Source organism: Podarcis bocagei (genome assembly GCF_964188305.1).
Source record: "Podarcis bocagei genome assembly, chromosome: 2".
NCBI classification, from domain to species: domain Eukaryota; kingdom Metazoa; phylum Chordata; class Lepidosauria; order Squamata; family Lacertidae; genus Podarcis; species Podarcis bocagei.
Window position 1 is genome coordinate 75909978 of NC_138126.1, and position 17671 is coordinate 75927648.

General features: G+C 41.6%; 1 protein-coding gene across 2 annotated transcripts; it reads right to left on the reverse strand.

Moving 5' to 3' along the window:
- Positions 1-296: 296 nt before the first annotated feature.
- MEIKIN (meiotic kinetochore factor) lies at positions 297-17421 on the reverse strand (the record flags this gene model as incomplete). 2 transcript variants are annotated; one of them, XM_081185628.1, is made up of 12 exons in its annotated part: positions 297-533; positions 2232-2357; positions 4726-4884; positions 6579-6673; positions 7434-7489; positions 8367-8403; positions 9036-9155; positions 9934-10074; positions 11690-11750; positions 12745-12823; positions 13265-13355; positions 17238-17421. In XM_081185628.1, 12 exons carry the CDS (start codon positions 17419-17421, stop codon positions 312-314), a joined length of 1371 nt encoding a protein of 456 aa, XP_081041754.1. In that variant the 3' UTR covers positions 297-311. The 2 variants fall into 2 exon arrangements, with proteins under 2 accessions (XP_081041754.1, XP_081041755.1); XM_081185629.1 differs by lacking the exon at positions 17238-17421 and adding an exon at positions 14605-17169.
- Positions 17422-17671: the final 250 nt, after the last annotated feature.

Below are 17671 nucleotides of genomic sequence, written 5' to 3' on the forward strand. Positions count from 1 at the left end.
GGATCTGGCAACTTCTGTTTCAGTGTATCTGAAGAAGTGTGCATGCACACGAAAGCTCATACCAAGAACTAACTTAGTTGGTCTTTAAGGTGCTACTGGAAGGAATTTTTTTTATCTCTCACAATGTTTGAGAAATCATGGTTTGCCCAGTGACCTGGCAAGTTCTGGGCTGAGCTGGGCTTTGAACCCAAGTCCAAGCCCAATGTCCTTTATATCCCCAGCAATTTGTTTTGTAGATTCAAACAGAAGGGAAGTTTTGTGGCATGACCTATACTTACAAATAAGGATTCCTTCAGTCAAAAATAGGAACTTCAACAGTTGACAACAACAACCACCACCCCAAACCTCTTCCTTGTGTAAGGAGTTCTCACAATAAATACATATTCTGTATCCCCTTGTCCTGCTTTACCTTCAGTTGCTCCTGGTGGGGGAAACTCTCTTTTTCTTTTCAGTGGGTGTTGGAGAACTTTCAGTGGTCTAGATCCTGGTGAAGCTTTAATGATACAGCAGATTTCTGGAGGGTTACGTAGACACTGAAAGAAATGGAGCAAAACTTAGGCCGACCTACAAGGCATAGACTGGGCTTTGATGCAGCACTGAATTATGAACCAATAGCTTTGGGCTCCCCTTTTCTCCTCCAGAGTGGCCACGAGGAAGAACCTGGAAGCATTTGCTTCCACTTAAGCAAAGCAGAGTTCCTTTGTTTGCATCTTAACTCAGGAAACTCAAGAGTTCAAAAACAGACAGAAAGTCAGGATTGTAAATCATATTTGATCCTGACAAAGCATCATTTATGCTAGTCAGAGAACTCTCAAGTTTGAACATAATGAGGAATTATGATTGGTTTAAAAGCAAAAGCTTCCAGTCCCCTTTAAAGGTAAAGGTAAAGGACCCCTGACAGTTAAGTCCAGTCACGGACGACTCTGGGGTTGCGGCACTCATCTTGCTTTACTAGCCGAGGGAGCCAACGTTTGTCCACAGACAGTTTTTCTGGGTCACGTAGCCAGCATGACTAAGCCGCTTCTGGCAAAACTAGAGTAGCACATGGAAATGCCGTTTACCTTTCCCACCGGAGCAGTACCTATTTATCTACTTGCACTTTGACGTGCTTTCAAACTGCTAGGATGGCAGGAGCTGGGACCGAACAACAGGAGCTCAGCTCACCCTGTCGCAGGGATTCAAACCGCCGACCTTCTGATCGGCAAGCCCTAGGCTCAGTGGTTTAGACCACAGCGCCACCCATGTCCCTGCGTCCAGTCCCCTTTAGGCTGTGGAAAAGGAGAAGGGCGTTCACAAGCTCAAGGCTTGGTGCTGCTCATAAACGATAACACTAAACTATGGTTGTAATTTTAATATCTGGAAAAAGCCATGTTATGTAGGACATTCCGCCAACAGGAAGGTGTCCTAAATATGTTCACTACAAACATACTCTTTTCACCCCCTACAGGATCTGGGTGGAAAAAAAACCCTGGTTCTGCTATTTTTTCAGCAAAAGTGCATTATGGATGGTGCCAAAAGGTAGGGATGTACACAGCCCAAGCCCCACCCCCGATTCACCCTGAATCTGTACTTTTCAAACTGTTTTTGAGACACTCTGTACTCTCTCCACTTGAATCTATACTTTGGGTTCCAACCGACACTGCATAAAACAAAGCTCTGTGTTCCCCCATTCACTGTACTAGAGATTCTTTACACATCTATTATTATTATTTTAGCCTTTGGATGAGATTTATGGGTCCAGGAGTGGATTAAGCTTTCCCAGTAGAAGACAAATTGGTCCAGCTGGTTTTTTGAATGGAAGTCAAAGGGATTAATTTTCCTTCATAATCCCTTATTGGTGGGTGGGGAGGAGTACTTGTTGTCTTAAAGTTTAAAATAATTAAGATGTGGCCAAGTACTGCACACTCTTGCTTGTGCTTTTATATATATATATATATTTAATGCAGCTCCACATTGGACTTTCTTTGTGGCAGCAGCTTGTATAATCAAACAGGTTTAGGACAGGCCTCACAACATGACTTCTATTTAAATATCCCATTCTCACTTACCATAGATAGGCAATTTTGAGTTTTGGAATCATTTGATATGTTCTCCTGCCCTGTCTATTTAAAAGTATGTATACTCTCTCTCTCTCTCTCTCTCTCTCTCTCTCTCTCTCTCTCTCTCTCTCTCTCTCCTAAGTATGTGTGGTTAGCACTGCCGCAAAGGGAAAAATATAATAGAGATATAACCTGATGAATAACACTTTCTGGAGACAGGGAAGCAGGAATGACTTCTTTTGAATTTACATTTGAACGACTTGTGCTTGGCAAGGAAGCTTCACCGAGTGAGACTTTATGCACTGATGAAGAGTCCAACTATATCAAAACAAAACAAAAATGTACAGCACGCTCATTAATACGGATCTAAGATCCTTCAAATAAAAGGTGAAGCAAGCTTTCAAATGAGTCCCCTCCTGGCATCCTATACTTTGCATATACAGCCTGTCTGAGTCATGAGGAAGAATGACAATTAGCCTTCTCTTTGTCAGTACGTGACTGTCACAGGTCACTCGGCTTCTCTCTCCCAGCACACTACTACAGCCCTAGGGGGTAACTGCAGTTGTTTGTCAGAAGAAAGACAAAAGGACACATGCATACTGCTTTTCTGAATTGAGCGGAACATTTAGTGTAATACTTGAGAATCTCTGAATATATACCATATTTTTCGCTCTATAAGACGCACCAGACCACAGGACGCACCTAGTTTTTGGAGGAGGAAAACAAGAAAAAAAATATTCTGAATCTCAGAAGCCAGAACAGCAAAAGTGATCGCTGCGCAGTGAAAGCAGCAATCCCTCTTGCTGTTCTGACTTCTGGGAAAGCTGCGCAGCCTGCATTCGCTCCATAAGACGCACACACATTTCCAATTACTTTTTGGGAGGGAAAAAGTGAGTCTTATAGAGCAAAAAATACGGTACTTATCTGTCTTCAGGATGACCTAAACTACTGATAAGGCAAATGAAGGCAATCTTACAGTTTGTTTGTGCTTCTTTTCTTTCCTTTAAAAAAAAGCTAGTGTGGCACATTGAACGGAGTAGACCAAGAGTGAAATCCACACACTACCACGAAGCCATTCGCTATCTCTTTTAAGCCTTTTGTGTATCTTAAGAGATGCATGTTTAATAATAATAATAATAATAATAATAATAATAATAATAATAATGAATTAGTAAAGAGGAAGAAAAGAAATTAGTTTGTGGTTTGAACAACAGGTAAGTGGAGATGTACAGCTTTTCCCCTACACTCTGGCCACCAGTACCGACATCTATTTTGCCACATATTTGGAAGCCGCAACGGTTATATATGTGCAATATTTATATGAATGCAAGTACTTTTCTTCCTGCATGATGATTACTTTCTACACAGGAAAGGTATTGCCTAAAGTGGCCCCCAGATTTCAAAACAGCTACTAGCACATACAGTACTGAGAAACATTTCAAAAGCCAGGAAATTTTGCAGATAAATGAGATATAGCTTTTGGCCCACAAAACTGGTTTGAAAATGGCCGCCTTAAACTGATAAAAACAACAACACCAAGACCCTGATGTTTTAAATATAAACACATTTCATTGCATTGTATCATTCACATGGAAATAAATGCAAATGGTTACATTTTTTTTGAGCTTATTTTGCTAAACTCTAAATCTTCTGTCTGTAGAAGTGCTGCACTTGTTAACAGCACTTTATTCTTTCCTATGTTCACTGCTCTGGAACTGCTCTCCGATAGACAGACATAAAAGTTTATCAGAAGCAAATAGGAAGAGCAATCTGTTCTGCTGTTAATTTTAAAATATTTAATTTCCTTCATATAAAACATCTACCTGCAGCCCCATCCAGTTTCCAAATTGAATTCCTTTATAAGAGAGAAATCCATTTTAAACAGATAACCAGATTTTCCTGTAAACAGAATGCTTTGGTTGTATCGCAGGATACTCTGAATTCATTCTGAAAGCAAAATGTCAAGTGAACATGTCTGAGAAGACTCTGGGCTCATCCAGACTTCCTTTTGTGCTGTGTTTCTAGACATAGGTCTGTGTTTTAATGCCCCCCATCCAAGCACTTTTATTTTTGCGCCAGTTCTTTTCCTGCAAAGCCCCACTCTTTATCACTGAATCAGAGCGAATGGCAATTTGCCCAAAACCCGAATTGCCATTTGTTTTGATTCTGCATTAGAGTTTTCCTGGGGAAAGTGTGGGTGGGTGGGAAGTGCTCAGACAATGAGCTTTAAAGCCCAGACCTGCGCCTAGAAACCAGGGGGCAAAAGTATGGAAGTATGGAAAAGCTAACTGAAGCACTACTTCCTGTTTCCTGAACACTAAATACACCTCTAAGTGGAACCACGCCAAATGGAGGAGAGACTCCCAATTTTGAAGAGCCAATTCAGCCCACAGACCACAAAAGGCTCATTCATATTGTTTAACATGACCCAGCCTCCCATCAGCCCTAGTCAGTGTGTCCAATAGTTAGAGACGATGGGAGCTGGGGTCCAACAACATCCCAAAGCCCCAGGTCTCCCGACACCTAGTTTAACTAGTGCCACTTTTGTCTTTTGCCAGCTTTTGCGTTGTAATTTCCCATAGCACCCACCATTCAGTATAGTTTCTGCATCTCTTAGCCTTGCAGCAGCTCTCTAACCCCCAAGTGCAGCACTCCCCTTAAAGCTTAGCAGTTGAAAACAACTTACCATGCCAGTACCTGGCTGTGCAGAGCCTAAGGTTTCAGCTGCAATTCCGCAAAATTTGGCTGGACCCAATACATAAGGAGAGGATGAGGATGAGGATGAGGATGAGGAAAACAGTACTCTTTTTGTGCACTTCATTTTCCTAGGTTGCTGATCTTTAGTCTACAGAAACATGAAGAATTGTATAGTAGTATCATCAACACTTGTAAGGGACGTACTTAAAAGTGTTTTAGACAGCATTTTGAGCAATTGAAGCGCTTTGTATACATCTCAGTAATTCTTATGAACAATAGCATGATGAAATTCTCACTTATTATCCTCATGTTGCAGGGGAGGTAGAAAGAGATAGCAGCTTGCCAACTAGTAATCTCATGGCAGAGGAGAGATGAGATCAAGGTTTTAGTCGCTGCACTATACTTCATTAGGACTATAGGATCACATGACAGTCCCTGGAAGACGGCCAGCCAATAGAGTGCTTGACCCATTTTATGTTCACTAAAAACATGACATTTGTTCCAAATGATCTTAGCACAAGAACACTAACAATTCCCAATTCCAAAATCTCAGTGTGAGGACAAAAGGGCAATGTGAGGAGCAATCTAGATATCTGCTATGAAGCTTGTCTTTGCACAGTTTTTTCTTTTAACAAATAGCTTTCCTTTCATCATGAACAGAAGCCACCCTTTATTTTGATCAAGACCACACACACACACAAACATATTTGTAAAAGGAAAATTCTGCAAGGGAGTGGTTTGCCCCTCTACTTTGGCCTTCACTGAGCTCACACTGTCAACTATTTAAGGAGTTACACAGAAGAAAAGATAACCACACCCACTTAGAAGAACAAGTAATAGCCACTGACTAGAGATTCTAGATGGGAAGTGGTTTCATATTATGTAAAAAGATTAGTTGAAAGATAAGCCGAGAGCACCTTTCTATAATATATGAAAAAACTGAATTTGTACCACTAGGGCCCAGTAAGTTTCTTTTGAGGATGCCTCAGGTATAGCAGCTTCCTTCTCCAAAGGTTTACCAAATTTAGAGCCTAAGTTACCAGAACATTTTTATTTGGGTGGCTATTTAAGACAGGTTAAAGGGACAACTTTAATTCTGCTATTTTATAATTGGATGTTCCAATGATTTCCACGAGGTCAACTTGAAATCCAACTTCAAAAGAAAGAAAACAAGAGGTGCTTAATCATTACCCACCCAAATAATTCAATTTACAATGGAACACAGAAAGCTGCCCCATAAAGTGCGTGGGGAGGACCAGGGAAGAACTGTGAGAGCAGAGTCAGCAAGCAGGGGAAGGGTTAACAATCCCACTGCGCCATCATAGCATGACCTATTCTGAAGTTGTAGCATCAAGTGCAGCCCCCTTCACTCATCACTGGCACTAAGGTGCCGTCATGTGATTACTGCTTGAGCTCCTGCCCCTTGGTCAGGGTGACTGATCCAGGGTAACAGAATGCTCATCTAAAGATGGGGCCAGGTAGTGTGCCAGGACTATAGCCCCATCCCCAGTAAACCCATGATGACCCCTTACTGGATTTTTTTAAAAAATGAATGAAAGGACTAAAGTCAACTGAAGATTATTATCACACTTCTGTCCAGATTTATCTATAGCTAGGATGGATAAAATTATAGAATTGTAGAGTTGGAAGGGACCATGTGGGTCATGTAGTCCAACCCCCTACAATGCAGGCATCTTCTCCCCAACATGGCCTATGGCTCTGAGATTAAGTGTCTCATACTCTACCGAGCTATCTTTCCATTGTTGTGTCACTACAGTTAGTTGTCCACCACACCACTATCCCAATTCACAAATGGCAACCTATGAACATTAAACTCGTCACCTTTTTTGTTTGTTTTTGAGGCAATAAGGAGGCTCCAAAAGATTGCAATTCAGGTGTCTTTTCCTTTGCAGGCAAAATTTTGCACACTTGTTTCCCTGAGAAAACAGGAAGAAAAATAATTCTTCAATTTGACTGTGCAAATTGGTCCAGCTACTTCTCTGTCTCAATTTTGTGCTGCAGTCTGGGGGTCATGGGCTGATCTGCAGTCATTTACTGGCTGATCTGCAGAGCCATTCATTCGGCCTCAATTTCTGAGCTTTTAACCACCCCTTAACACTATGTAGCTTGTCCTTTTCACTCAATTTTCTCTTTCTTTCCCTTTTTTTTAGTGGAAAGAGATTCTTAAATGGTATGTGTGTCTGCAAGTATGAAAATGGGGTGGGGGTGAGCTACTCTGGATGAATCACTTTTCAAGAGTCCACAAACACAGTTGCCATGGTAACCAGGAAGGACTGGGGTGCAGTCTGCAGCCAGGAGGAGCCACAGTATTTTGCCGTTTCATTTTAAAAAACCGCCAGCATTTTCCCTGTTTGCAGTCAGTGTTCCTGCCATGCCTTGCAGCGTTCTAATTGCCTGACTGAGGAGAAAGAGGCAATGGCATGTTTACTTCCCTCATTCTGCTTTAGTGCTGGCTTCCATGTTCACCTCTTATTCGGCTCTGCAGCTGTTTGAGCTAAGGGAATTTCAATGCCAGGAGGGCCACCAAGCCAGGCAAAGAGGGGCAACCTTTCAGGGCCATCATTATACACAGGCCCTGTGGCCTGAACTTGTTATTTTAAAATCACACAGCAAAAACAAATCTGCTAGTCGCGTCACATAACTTGCAACTTGTTTGTTTTAAATAACATTATTTACCTGCAACTACAGCTGAAACATCTGTCAATTCAGAACGTGATTTCTGCTTTGATAGCCTGCCACAGTAAAAAATAAAAAAAAAGACTGAAGTAAGAAAGTAGTTATATGCTTAGCTGCTCACAAAATTTCGATTAAGATCCAAGTGATTTCTTTCCTAATTGGCTAATATCACTTCAAATCTAGTGAAAATACACTGGCTAATGCGTCAACAGACCAATTAATATCTTCAATTTTGCCATAATGGGATGCTCCACCAATGTGTTCTCTTTGTGAGAGGGGATTTCCCTGGCTACAGCTGTTGCTTCTTAATGGCCATGGCTAAAGCAGTGCTTTATGTAGTTGCCACAATCAGAGTCATTACTCCAAGCAGTTGCATATATACTGTCTCTAAAAAAAGAGCAGTCACAAAAAAATATTGTTATGCGTTTGTGGGGTGCCTGAATTCCCTTTCTAATTCCTGGACCCTGCTTATAATTCCTGGGTGCCAGATACCCGGCCCCCTCTCTCAACTCATAATTGGCTAGAGAGACAAAAGCCTTTGAAGTGGAGTTTTAGAATTGGAAGGAGAGCAGTTGTTTTTAGGATTGCAGTTGGGGATGACGTCGGTTGGAGAAAAAATAGTTGCCGGCTGTGTCAGCAAGCCCGAGAGAAAAGTGGCAGTCTGTTAAACATAGCAAGCTGACCAGAGGGTGATGGCTGATTTTTGCTGGCATCCAAGACTATGGCCATGGGAGGGGAAAGAACCTCCCCATCACAGACTCAGGTTGTATATAAAGTATGTGTAAATAAACCGTATATCCTAAAGACATCACAGTCTCCGCTGTGGCTCATTTCTTTAGAAACACAATCCCTGGACAAGCACCTGGAACCCCTGGAATCTCACACCGCTCGGAGACTGGGGTGGCATGTAACAATATTTTGCTTAGATATTACCTTGTAATGCTCTGGTCTTTTTTTCCTAAAGTGGTTTCTAGAAGAGATCAAATGTGAAGAGTGTGATCAAGGTAAGCTAGAGCAATACAGCAGAACACAGGACTCATCCACACCTCTGCTTGTCCCATGCCCAGAAAGCACAGGTCTGAGCTTTTCTGCTTGCCCTGTGCTTTCAAAGCATGGGTCCAAGAGGATTTTCGCTTGCCCCTTGCTTTCCCTGGGAAAATCAGCTGTTTAGCCCTGAACTGGAACAAACGTCAATTCACAGAAAAACGAACTGACATTTGTTCCGAGTGCTTTTTTTCAAGAAAAATAGGTGCTGGAGCTAACCATGAAGTTGTTATAGTAAGTTGCTGGGCAGCTGGGGCAGTCCTGAATAGATGCTGGTTTGACACAGGAGACGGACTGAAGAAAAGGATATATGAATTGGCCCCACCCTGTAGCTTGACCAGTCGTGTCTAGGATGCTTAATCTTTCCTCTTCAAACCACTTTAGTCTTCCCATGGTCTCATCATCAAGCTGCTTTATTTCCAGACATCCAGCTCTGCCACTTGGAGTGTGGAAGCACCAACTCAAGTTCCCAACACCCATATTTGCTGCCCTCTGCATCAAAGAAAGGTTTAAACTCAAGCTGGCAACCAAACACTTATGTAACATGTTCAAGGTTACCCAGTATCTGTGAAAGATTTGGCAGATGTGGCATCTTGTCTATGTTGATGGCTTTGCTGGTATCCAAGAGGGTTGAATTCCTGTGCCCAGGGCATTCTTCTGAACCACTGCTGCTTTTTTCTAAAACACATAACACAATATGGTTGATACCATCTTTCTGAAATGCTTGTAAGCTGATTGCATTTGTAAGCTGATCACTCTTGAAGAACCTCCACAGATTTCAGTTGGCTTGTTATGGCATAAAGTGTAAAGACTTTAGATCCCCTCCCTACAAAAAATTATTGAGAATGTAATTTGAAGCACTTGTTTAGCAATCAATGCATGGTTGATTGCCCATTGCTGGGGTTAAGCCAATCAAAAAAATGTAGTATAGGTCAAGAATTGCCAAGGACACTCTGAACTCTAGCCTTGGATTAAATGGTCATTCTCTGACCAAATTAAGAGGCATTTGGCAACAATCAATTAGCAAAGTTTTCCCCACTTGACTATATGATGGACTTGATTAATCAAATAAAAATGTAGCGTAGTCAGGCCTTACAGCAGGGATGGGGAGTCAATTGCTCTCCAAATGTTTTTCCTCTCTGGGATAGCTGAGTCAGTAGATCATGAGTCTCTTAATCTCAGGGTCATGGGTTTGAGCCCCATGTTGGGCAAAATATTCCTGCATTGCAGGGGGCTGGACTAGATGACCCTCGTGATCCCTTCAAACTCTACAAATTCTAAGATACTATGATCCCTGACTACTGGCCGTGCTTGCTGGGGCTGAAAAGAAAGCAACATCTGGAGGGCTACAGGTTCCCAATTTCTGCCCTACATTCTGCAACTAAAAAATATAGATGCGTGCACATATGCTTTTCTCAAACGGTCACTCCCACATGTAGAGCATAAGCATGCATACCTAATGTGTTTTCATCTCTGAATATCTCAGGTGATGAATAAGTACTTGCTCCATCACTAGATTCTGTATTAGAGCACAGAGAAGACTCTTCATCCAAACACTGCAGCAGAAAATGTGAAACACCTGTGGGTAAAGTCATTCCTGGAAATAAAGGCAAAATGAGATCAGGACACTACTCAGTCTGAAAGTGCTCATTCAGGTACCCTTGATATGCTGGGCACCTATAAATGCATACAAATGTTAAGATCTGGGCTTCAGTTTGAAAAAAAAAATACACATCTCCAGTGGAGAGCTGAACTAGGAAAAACATTAGATATATGTATGCGTTTAATGTGATTCAGTTAAGACTGTATGTTGCAATAGGTTATACAATATAGTCCTGCGAACAGAAGAACAGAAGGCAGGCCACGTGAGAGAAAGATGGAGAAGAGCAACAGTAATAGGTTCAATTGGATTAGTTTTCATTTTGTATTACGTTACATGTCCTAAATTTCCTTTAAGGAGCTCCAGGTGACATACATCCACATGATTCTTTCCATCCCTCTTTTACCCTCACAATAACCCTGTGAGGGAGGTTTGATTGAAAGATGGCAACTGGGCCAAAGTAACCCAGTGAGTTTCATGGCTGAAAGCGCATTTGAACCATAGTCTCCTAGTCCAATACTCAAACCTCTGCACTTGTTTCAGTATACATGCAATGTTCAGCTTCCATCATAAGCAGTAATATATTTATTCTATATAAAAGAAATACCGTAGGTATCCTGGAAATGATAAACAGCACCACTTCTATGTAGTGCCATGGTTTAAAATGGTTAATTAAACTGAACAGAACAGGTTTATAATATATTAACAATTTTTCATAAGAATATTGAGGATTTCAACAAAGTAACTGGCGATCCCTTTTCTTCATCAGATGGGCAGTGGACCAAATGACCCAAAGTGCACAATATGATTAGGGTGGAAATAAGACTAGGACTTAGGTGCCATCAGCCACTGTGAGCAGTCAATTAAAAGGATTGTTGATGGGAATGAATATTAAGTTATTATCCACATATTTGAGCTATACAGATCTGCAAGGCATTAAAAGTTATATCCTGGTCTACAGACTGGTGCTCAGAATCTACTTGAATTTTTAGAAGTCTGTTATAATTAGTGATGTGAAGGCCTGGAATTCCTCCCCCCCAAAAAAAGAAAAAATAGTGGGGGGAAGAACCTTTCCTCCAATTTTTCGGAAATAGGAAAAAACTGGAAAAACGTTTTTCTGTGTTTTTTTTAAAGGTCTGCAAATCTCTAGTTATAATACATAACCAAGTACATGACCTAAACTAATGCTGCTAGCACCAACTTGAAGCCCAAGCATTCAGCAAAGCTATCTAGAACACCCACTGGTATTTCTAGATCAGAGGTGAAGAACCTGTGGCCCTCCAGAGGTTGCTGAACTACAACTGCCAGCAGTCCAAGTGCTCAGGGATTATGGGATTATGGGAGTTGTAATTCAGCAACATCTGAAGGGCCAAAGGTTATTCACTCTTGTTCACCCAATAATTCATTTTTTTTCTGCCTGTCTTCTTCTTATGTAGAAGGCTGAACAAGAAACACTAGTGATATGAATTGCTCCTGAGGAAAGCTTCAGCACTGGCCACAGAGTTGGGTTGGGGGAACTAAAATATTAACATGAGGACTAGTCACATTAGGGAACTTGGAATAATATTTAGAAGAATACAGTTCCTGATCCAGTATGCTTAAGCATACTCACCTGATGTAGTTTCACTGTATCTCACACTCTCTTTACTTGCAGAGCTTAAATGCAAAGAATCCTAAGAACAACAGTGAAAGATGCAGATGACAAGGTATGACGTAGATAAAACTGCGATTTCCCTTATGACCATACAAAATTCATGAAAATAATTTCTCAGAAAGAAACAGTTCTGCACAGTTTTGTCATTAACAAAATATTCCTTAACCTTGATCAGAGCAACTCTTGGATTTGAAATGTATTATCAATGGCCACATGGAAGCAATTTTAAATTATGCAAATTGTTCCTCTGCAGAAGGTCATCAAGCAGAATGGGAGAATTTCTCATTCACCACAAAGCCCCAGAATTTCTTCCAAGCACAGTCTCTGTTAAGATCAGAGGTTCTGTGTGGAGACTAACATGACAGAGAGAATAATTTAAAGCTGAACCCATATGGTGGTTATTTCCTGGGCACTGAACCTCTATAGTGGTATTGTCAACTTGTATAAATTTCATTGTGATTGATGCACATTTCCAGCCACTATCCAAGTCAATGTGAATAGAGCATAACCATGAACTTGCCTGGACAATATTCATAGGTCTTTATGACAATTCATCTGTTCCACACCAACCACTTGAAACAGTATGACTTCTAATATTCCTCCACACTGAAATTCTCCCGGCAATCAGAGAGGCTGGTACACTAATTATGCTGGTGACTACTGCAAACCCTGATATTTCCACGTACCTCAGAGAGATGGATTTGCCCCCACTTTAAAGTCAGAACCACAGAATACATACAGAAACAACCTGGTGCTTTCCATATATTTTGAATTATAACTCCCATCATCCCGGACCACTTACCATGCTGCCTAGGAGCTAGCATGGCTTAATTGCGATTTTGGCTTAGTGTGATGTGCAAACCAGCTCCATGACACACCACTGGCTGCATACAAAATACTGTATATGTATTTTGATTGGCTGGACTCTGAAGGTGCAGCAGTCTTTCGTTTTTACCCTACTAGTAGTACATAGATTTGTTGGGATTTAAGAGGCTTAACAATTAAATACATACCTTTAATACAGCAGTGCCCATTTTATTGATACTTTTATTCACCTCCATGTTTCTGTTTTCATTTTCATTTAATTCAGTGCTATGGGGGGGGGGGAATACAGCACAATTACGGGTCTGTATTTTTCATAGGCAATTTCAAACCAACTCTGATATCTGGAATTTCTGAGAAGAATGACTTCTCTTAATTTGAACTTAAATCAACTAACAACAGAAATTGGCATTATTATCGCTCTGGGGATGTTGCCCAAAACAAGGTAAGTCCTTCCTGTCCTGGCCATAACGCCTATAAATACAATTAAAGCTGAACTGCATCATCATATTGACAGTTTCTAGACTGGTGGTGTGGAACTTGGTGCTTTCCAGAAGTTGTTGGACTCCAACCCATCAGCATAGCCAATTGTCAGAGTTGATGGGATTTGTAGTCCAACAACATCTATGGGGACTCAATTGGGGCCTCAAGTGCCCAAGACCTTTCCCCAGATCCAATAATAGAATAACTGGAATGGTTGTTATAACATACCTTTGTTCCACTGAAAGGCAGTCCATCTGGGTCACCCCAGAGGCTTCTTGAATTTCGGGCAATGCTTTTGTAATGGCATTTCCAATTTGTCCTACAGGGATAAAAAAGTGAATGCTTAGCCAAACACAGGATTATGATCCAACAGAACAAATATTGTATAAACTGTATAAACTTATATTAACCTAAAGTCCTACATTACCCAAAGGATTTGTTTTGATGTAAAGAGAGAGTAAGAATCATTTCTTTATGTTAAGACGTCACAGTTGTTTGGCATTCACCCAATTTGTATACAGGTGCTGAGTGAAGGGCTTCAATGTAATTATTTCTGGTGGCCCGAGTATGTACAAAATTCAAACCGAGATATGCACATTCCTCCATGACTGTTTGAGATTATTTATATTGAACAGGGAATGTACACAGTTTCTTCTTCATGGATTATGTGCACATTTTCTTTGAGTGTATATTAACCACTCAACCTACATTTCCATAGATACATACACACACACTTACACACACAAGGGGTTCTGCCCATGCTCACTCTGCTCACCAACCCCCTAGCCAACTACCCATTCTTTAAACTTCACCCATAAACCCCATAGTCTGTCCATCCCCCTCCATGCTGCCCACCTGACATCATAGTGACACCAGACAATGTTTCCCTTTGAAGCCCTGATTGTTGGGACTTCAAGTGACCCACGGGGCTTTCAAACCTTGGGGGCAAGGGTTGAAGGAGATGGTGCGCTGGATGCAAGCTCCCATCTACCCATCAGATTACCAAACATGCCTGAAGAGAGGTTTAATGGAGAGGGCCTTCAAAGAGCCTCTTGCTAAACTGCTTGGTGAAACACCCTTCCCTGCTGCAACTGCATTTAATGGAGGGCGGCAAGCACTTCACCCAGCAGGTTGAAAACACTGGGTGAAGGGCCTATTACCCTTCTGTTAAACCTCACTGCGGGATCATTTATTGGAAGGGGGTGCTCCATTAAACAGTTTGCCTGGGCTGGCCTGCCATTCCTCACTCTGCAATTGGTGAGGCTCCCTAGCATGTATGGGAATATATGCAGGTCTAGTTCATATGTCACAGTAACTACATGGTTTGTTCTTGGCTGCAGCTCATGGTAAACGAGGAAAGAGCTTACCCGTGAGCCTAGGTTTGTATGACATGCTAAGCCAATCCAAACTCATCACAGTACAGGAGTAAAATGACTTGGGGGAAGTAAGGCAGCTGTGAGATTCTCTTCAGGAGTCTGCACAGCCCTGATACACCATAGTTTGGCATGCAAACAAAGCAAAGACATATGCACATACAGTTGGGTGCATTAAAAAGCAAGTTAACTCACCCTGAACATATTCTCTTCAAGGTCAGTAGATTACGCCACATTTGTTTTGTTTGTGTATCAGCTAAGGACAACACAACTCTAGCAAGTCAACAAAGAATGAGCAAAAGAAAACCACTAGAATGGAATTACTGCTCTCAAAAGGAAGGTCCTGGTACAACTGTGAAATCAAGACACCTGTTAAACTCTCATTCTCCAGAGATTTGCAGGAACAACTCCTTTGCACCTTTTAATTTTCATCAGGTTTTGCTATCAGATTCTTTAAAAAAGAAATTAAGGCCATCCCCTTGATACTCTCAAGACTTAGTACAATATCAGAAGGCAAAAAGCTCCCCCTACTGACAGTCCAATTTAATGCACTTGGTAAACCAAGCCTATCTGGATCAAAGACTTTTGCTGCGCAGTTTTAAGAGCTGTTGAGGTAGAATCAGTGCTTTTTTTTCTTTTAAAAAATGTTTAGGGGTACTCTCATTTTCCTACTCATATTGAAATACTGCCCCTCAATGAGGCCAAACCTAGATTCACAAAATGTTTATGGGTATGCGTACCCCTGCGTCCCCCCAGAAAAAAAACACTGGGTAGAATAATCATCAACAGGTTACATTTCCACCTATTCTTCACACAGGTAAATACTCCATATGGTAAGACTGCAGCCATACATAGTCTTTCTCCTCCTCCCCCAAACAAGGATCTTTTTGTCATGTGACTGAGGGATATATCACAATGAAGCAACACTTCACTTCAAAAATGTTTGAGAATAATCTGCAAATCCCTCTGGGAACAACAGGATTTAAGCAGAGGTGGATTTAGGGCAGCATGACTGGTTCTACCGCAATAGGGGGAACCACAACTATGATGTACTGAATTGAGCCAAACAGGTGGTGAGAGGAAGGGGGGTGCTGAATTTTGGCCGCCCACAAGGCGACACTGAAATCTGAAAGACCAAAGTCCACCACTGACTTAAGTGTGCATAACTATATTCAGATTTACCACCTGCTCTTTGCATTTCAAGAGGGGCAAATTATTTTGGCAACAGATGAGAACAGGTGTTGTTGTCAGTGGCACCCACACACAATTTATAAAAATGGCTGTTTATAACCATTGCCGGTATGGGGAAAATAATTGTGAATACCACCAAAAATTTCCAAAAGAGGAGACTTGGATGAACCACCACTCTTGAATGGCAACATCAGTGCTCTGTTTGCATAAAGACCGTATGTATGCTATGTATAATATTTATAGAAAACTCCCTCACATAAAGCATCAACAAAATATGCATGTACAATAAAACATATACTATAAAAATATAAGATAATCACAAAATGGGTGGCTCATCTTGAAAAGTTTAAGTAGCTGCATAGGCCTTCTGGCATAAAAAGATCTTCAAGAGATGTCTGAAAATTAACTGTGAGGATGCCTGAATAATCTAGGCTGGAAGAGTTCACAGAATGGAACCAGGTATCCTAAATGCCTAAATTCTAGTTGAAGTCAATCAGGCTTCTGAAATATGGGGGACAACCAGCAGTACTTCTCCAGATTATCTCAGTGACTGAGCTGGTATATAAGGGTTAAGGGCATCATTACGGTATCCTGGGCTCACATTGAACCTGAACCTGGTCTGGGAGCACATGGGCAGCCAATGCAGGTGTTTCAGCACAATGCTACAAACCTACTTCTGAGTAGACATAGGGCTGCTCCACGAGACTTCTAATGTCAGTTTGGGGCACACTACATCACCCCACAAATCCTAGCATGCAGCAGCAGACCATATGTGAATACTCAGTAGTGTACAGGAGTCTTTGCCTACTGTAAGAGAATGGCGCTGAGCAGAGGAGCCCCAGAAAGCACCATAAATTTAGAAAGTGGCCTGAGAGGGTGGGGATTCAACAGCTTGGAAAAACACCAGGTGATAGGAGTGTTGCTTTCAAAAACAGTGAGAACCTTGGAAAAAGCAAAACAGCAACTGGCTCAAGACCCAATCTTATGCCTGTTTACTGAGAAGTAAGTTTCACTAGGTTCAATGGTGCTTGCATCCTAAGACAGGATTCCACTGTGAGGTGGCTCAAAGGGTAGGATTCATCCTTGTGTGCCCTGGGGACAGTTGATTTGTATTTGCAGCTGCTGATTTTTAGCTGGGATGGCAAAGATTGACATCAGGACCGAGTTCACTGTTAACATTCAGTGTTGCGGAAGGAGCACATGCTGGACTAATGAGCTCAGTGTTGTCAGGGTCTGAGCAACTGTGACAAAAACTATGAATACAAACCAAGCTAAGGAAAGCAATGAGCCCCATCTCTGTGAGTCCCATGTAATGCATTTAGCAGGCCAAGCAGCTTTCTACAATACTCATCAAGACATAGCAGGTGAGATAAGCCCCCAACTCATTCACAAACACCTCACCCTCTTCCCCACTACCAATTTCACCAATAAAGTGTTTCCATTAAGAGTGACTACATTAAGAGTACATAAAGTGACTACATTAAGAATATATTCTCACCCCTACATATTTTTAGACAGTACATAGTAGAGTAGTTAGGGCCTTTGTGCCACTACGCAAAGACACAATAAATATTGTAATTAATCCAGACAAACAGGGATGTGATGGGGAAGGACAAGGTAGTTGCATGAACAATTACTTCTGACGTGAGGTTCCTGCCGAGGTCCAGAAAGCAGATCTAGGCGCAGCCGACTCCCTTTGGCTTTAGCATTCCTTGCACCTACAGCAGCAGATGCTGCCACAGCTGGGATAGGAGATGCACAATGGACATTCTGTTGAGCCCGCTTCTTCCGGGAATAGGAACGCAATTTCACCCAGTCCATCCTCTTTATTTTCTTTTCCTCACAGCAGTGCTGCCTACAAAGCGGTAAGAGGCAATACTAAGAAAAGAGGTTCTGACAAGTAAAATATAATCTAAGCATAGATGCCAGGAAAAACCAAAACCATGACCTTTAGGGAAGGGAAGAGTCTTATTGGTGGATTGCTGGCTTTCTTGAAACTTGTTTAAGATCCTGTGGTTTATGCCCTGAAGGATTAAACAAATCCATATTTACCCCTGTATTACCCAATATT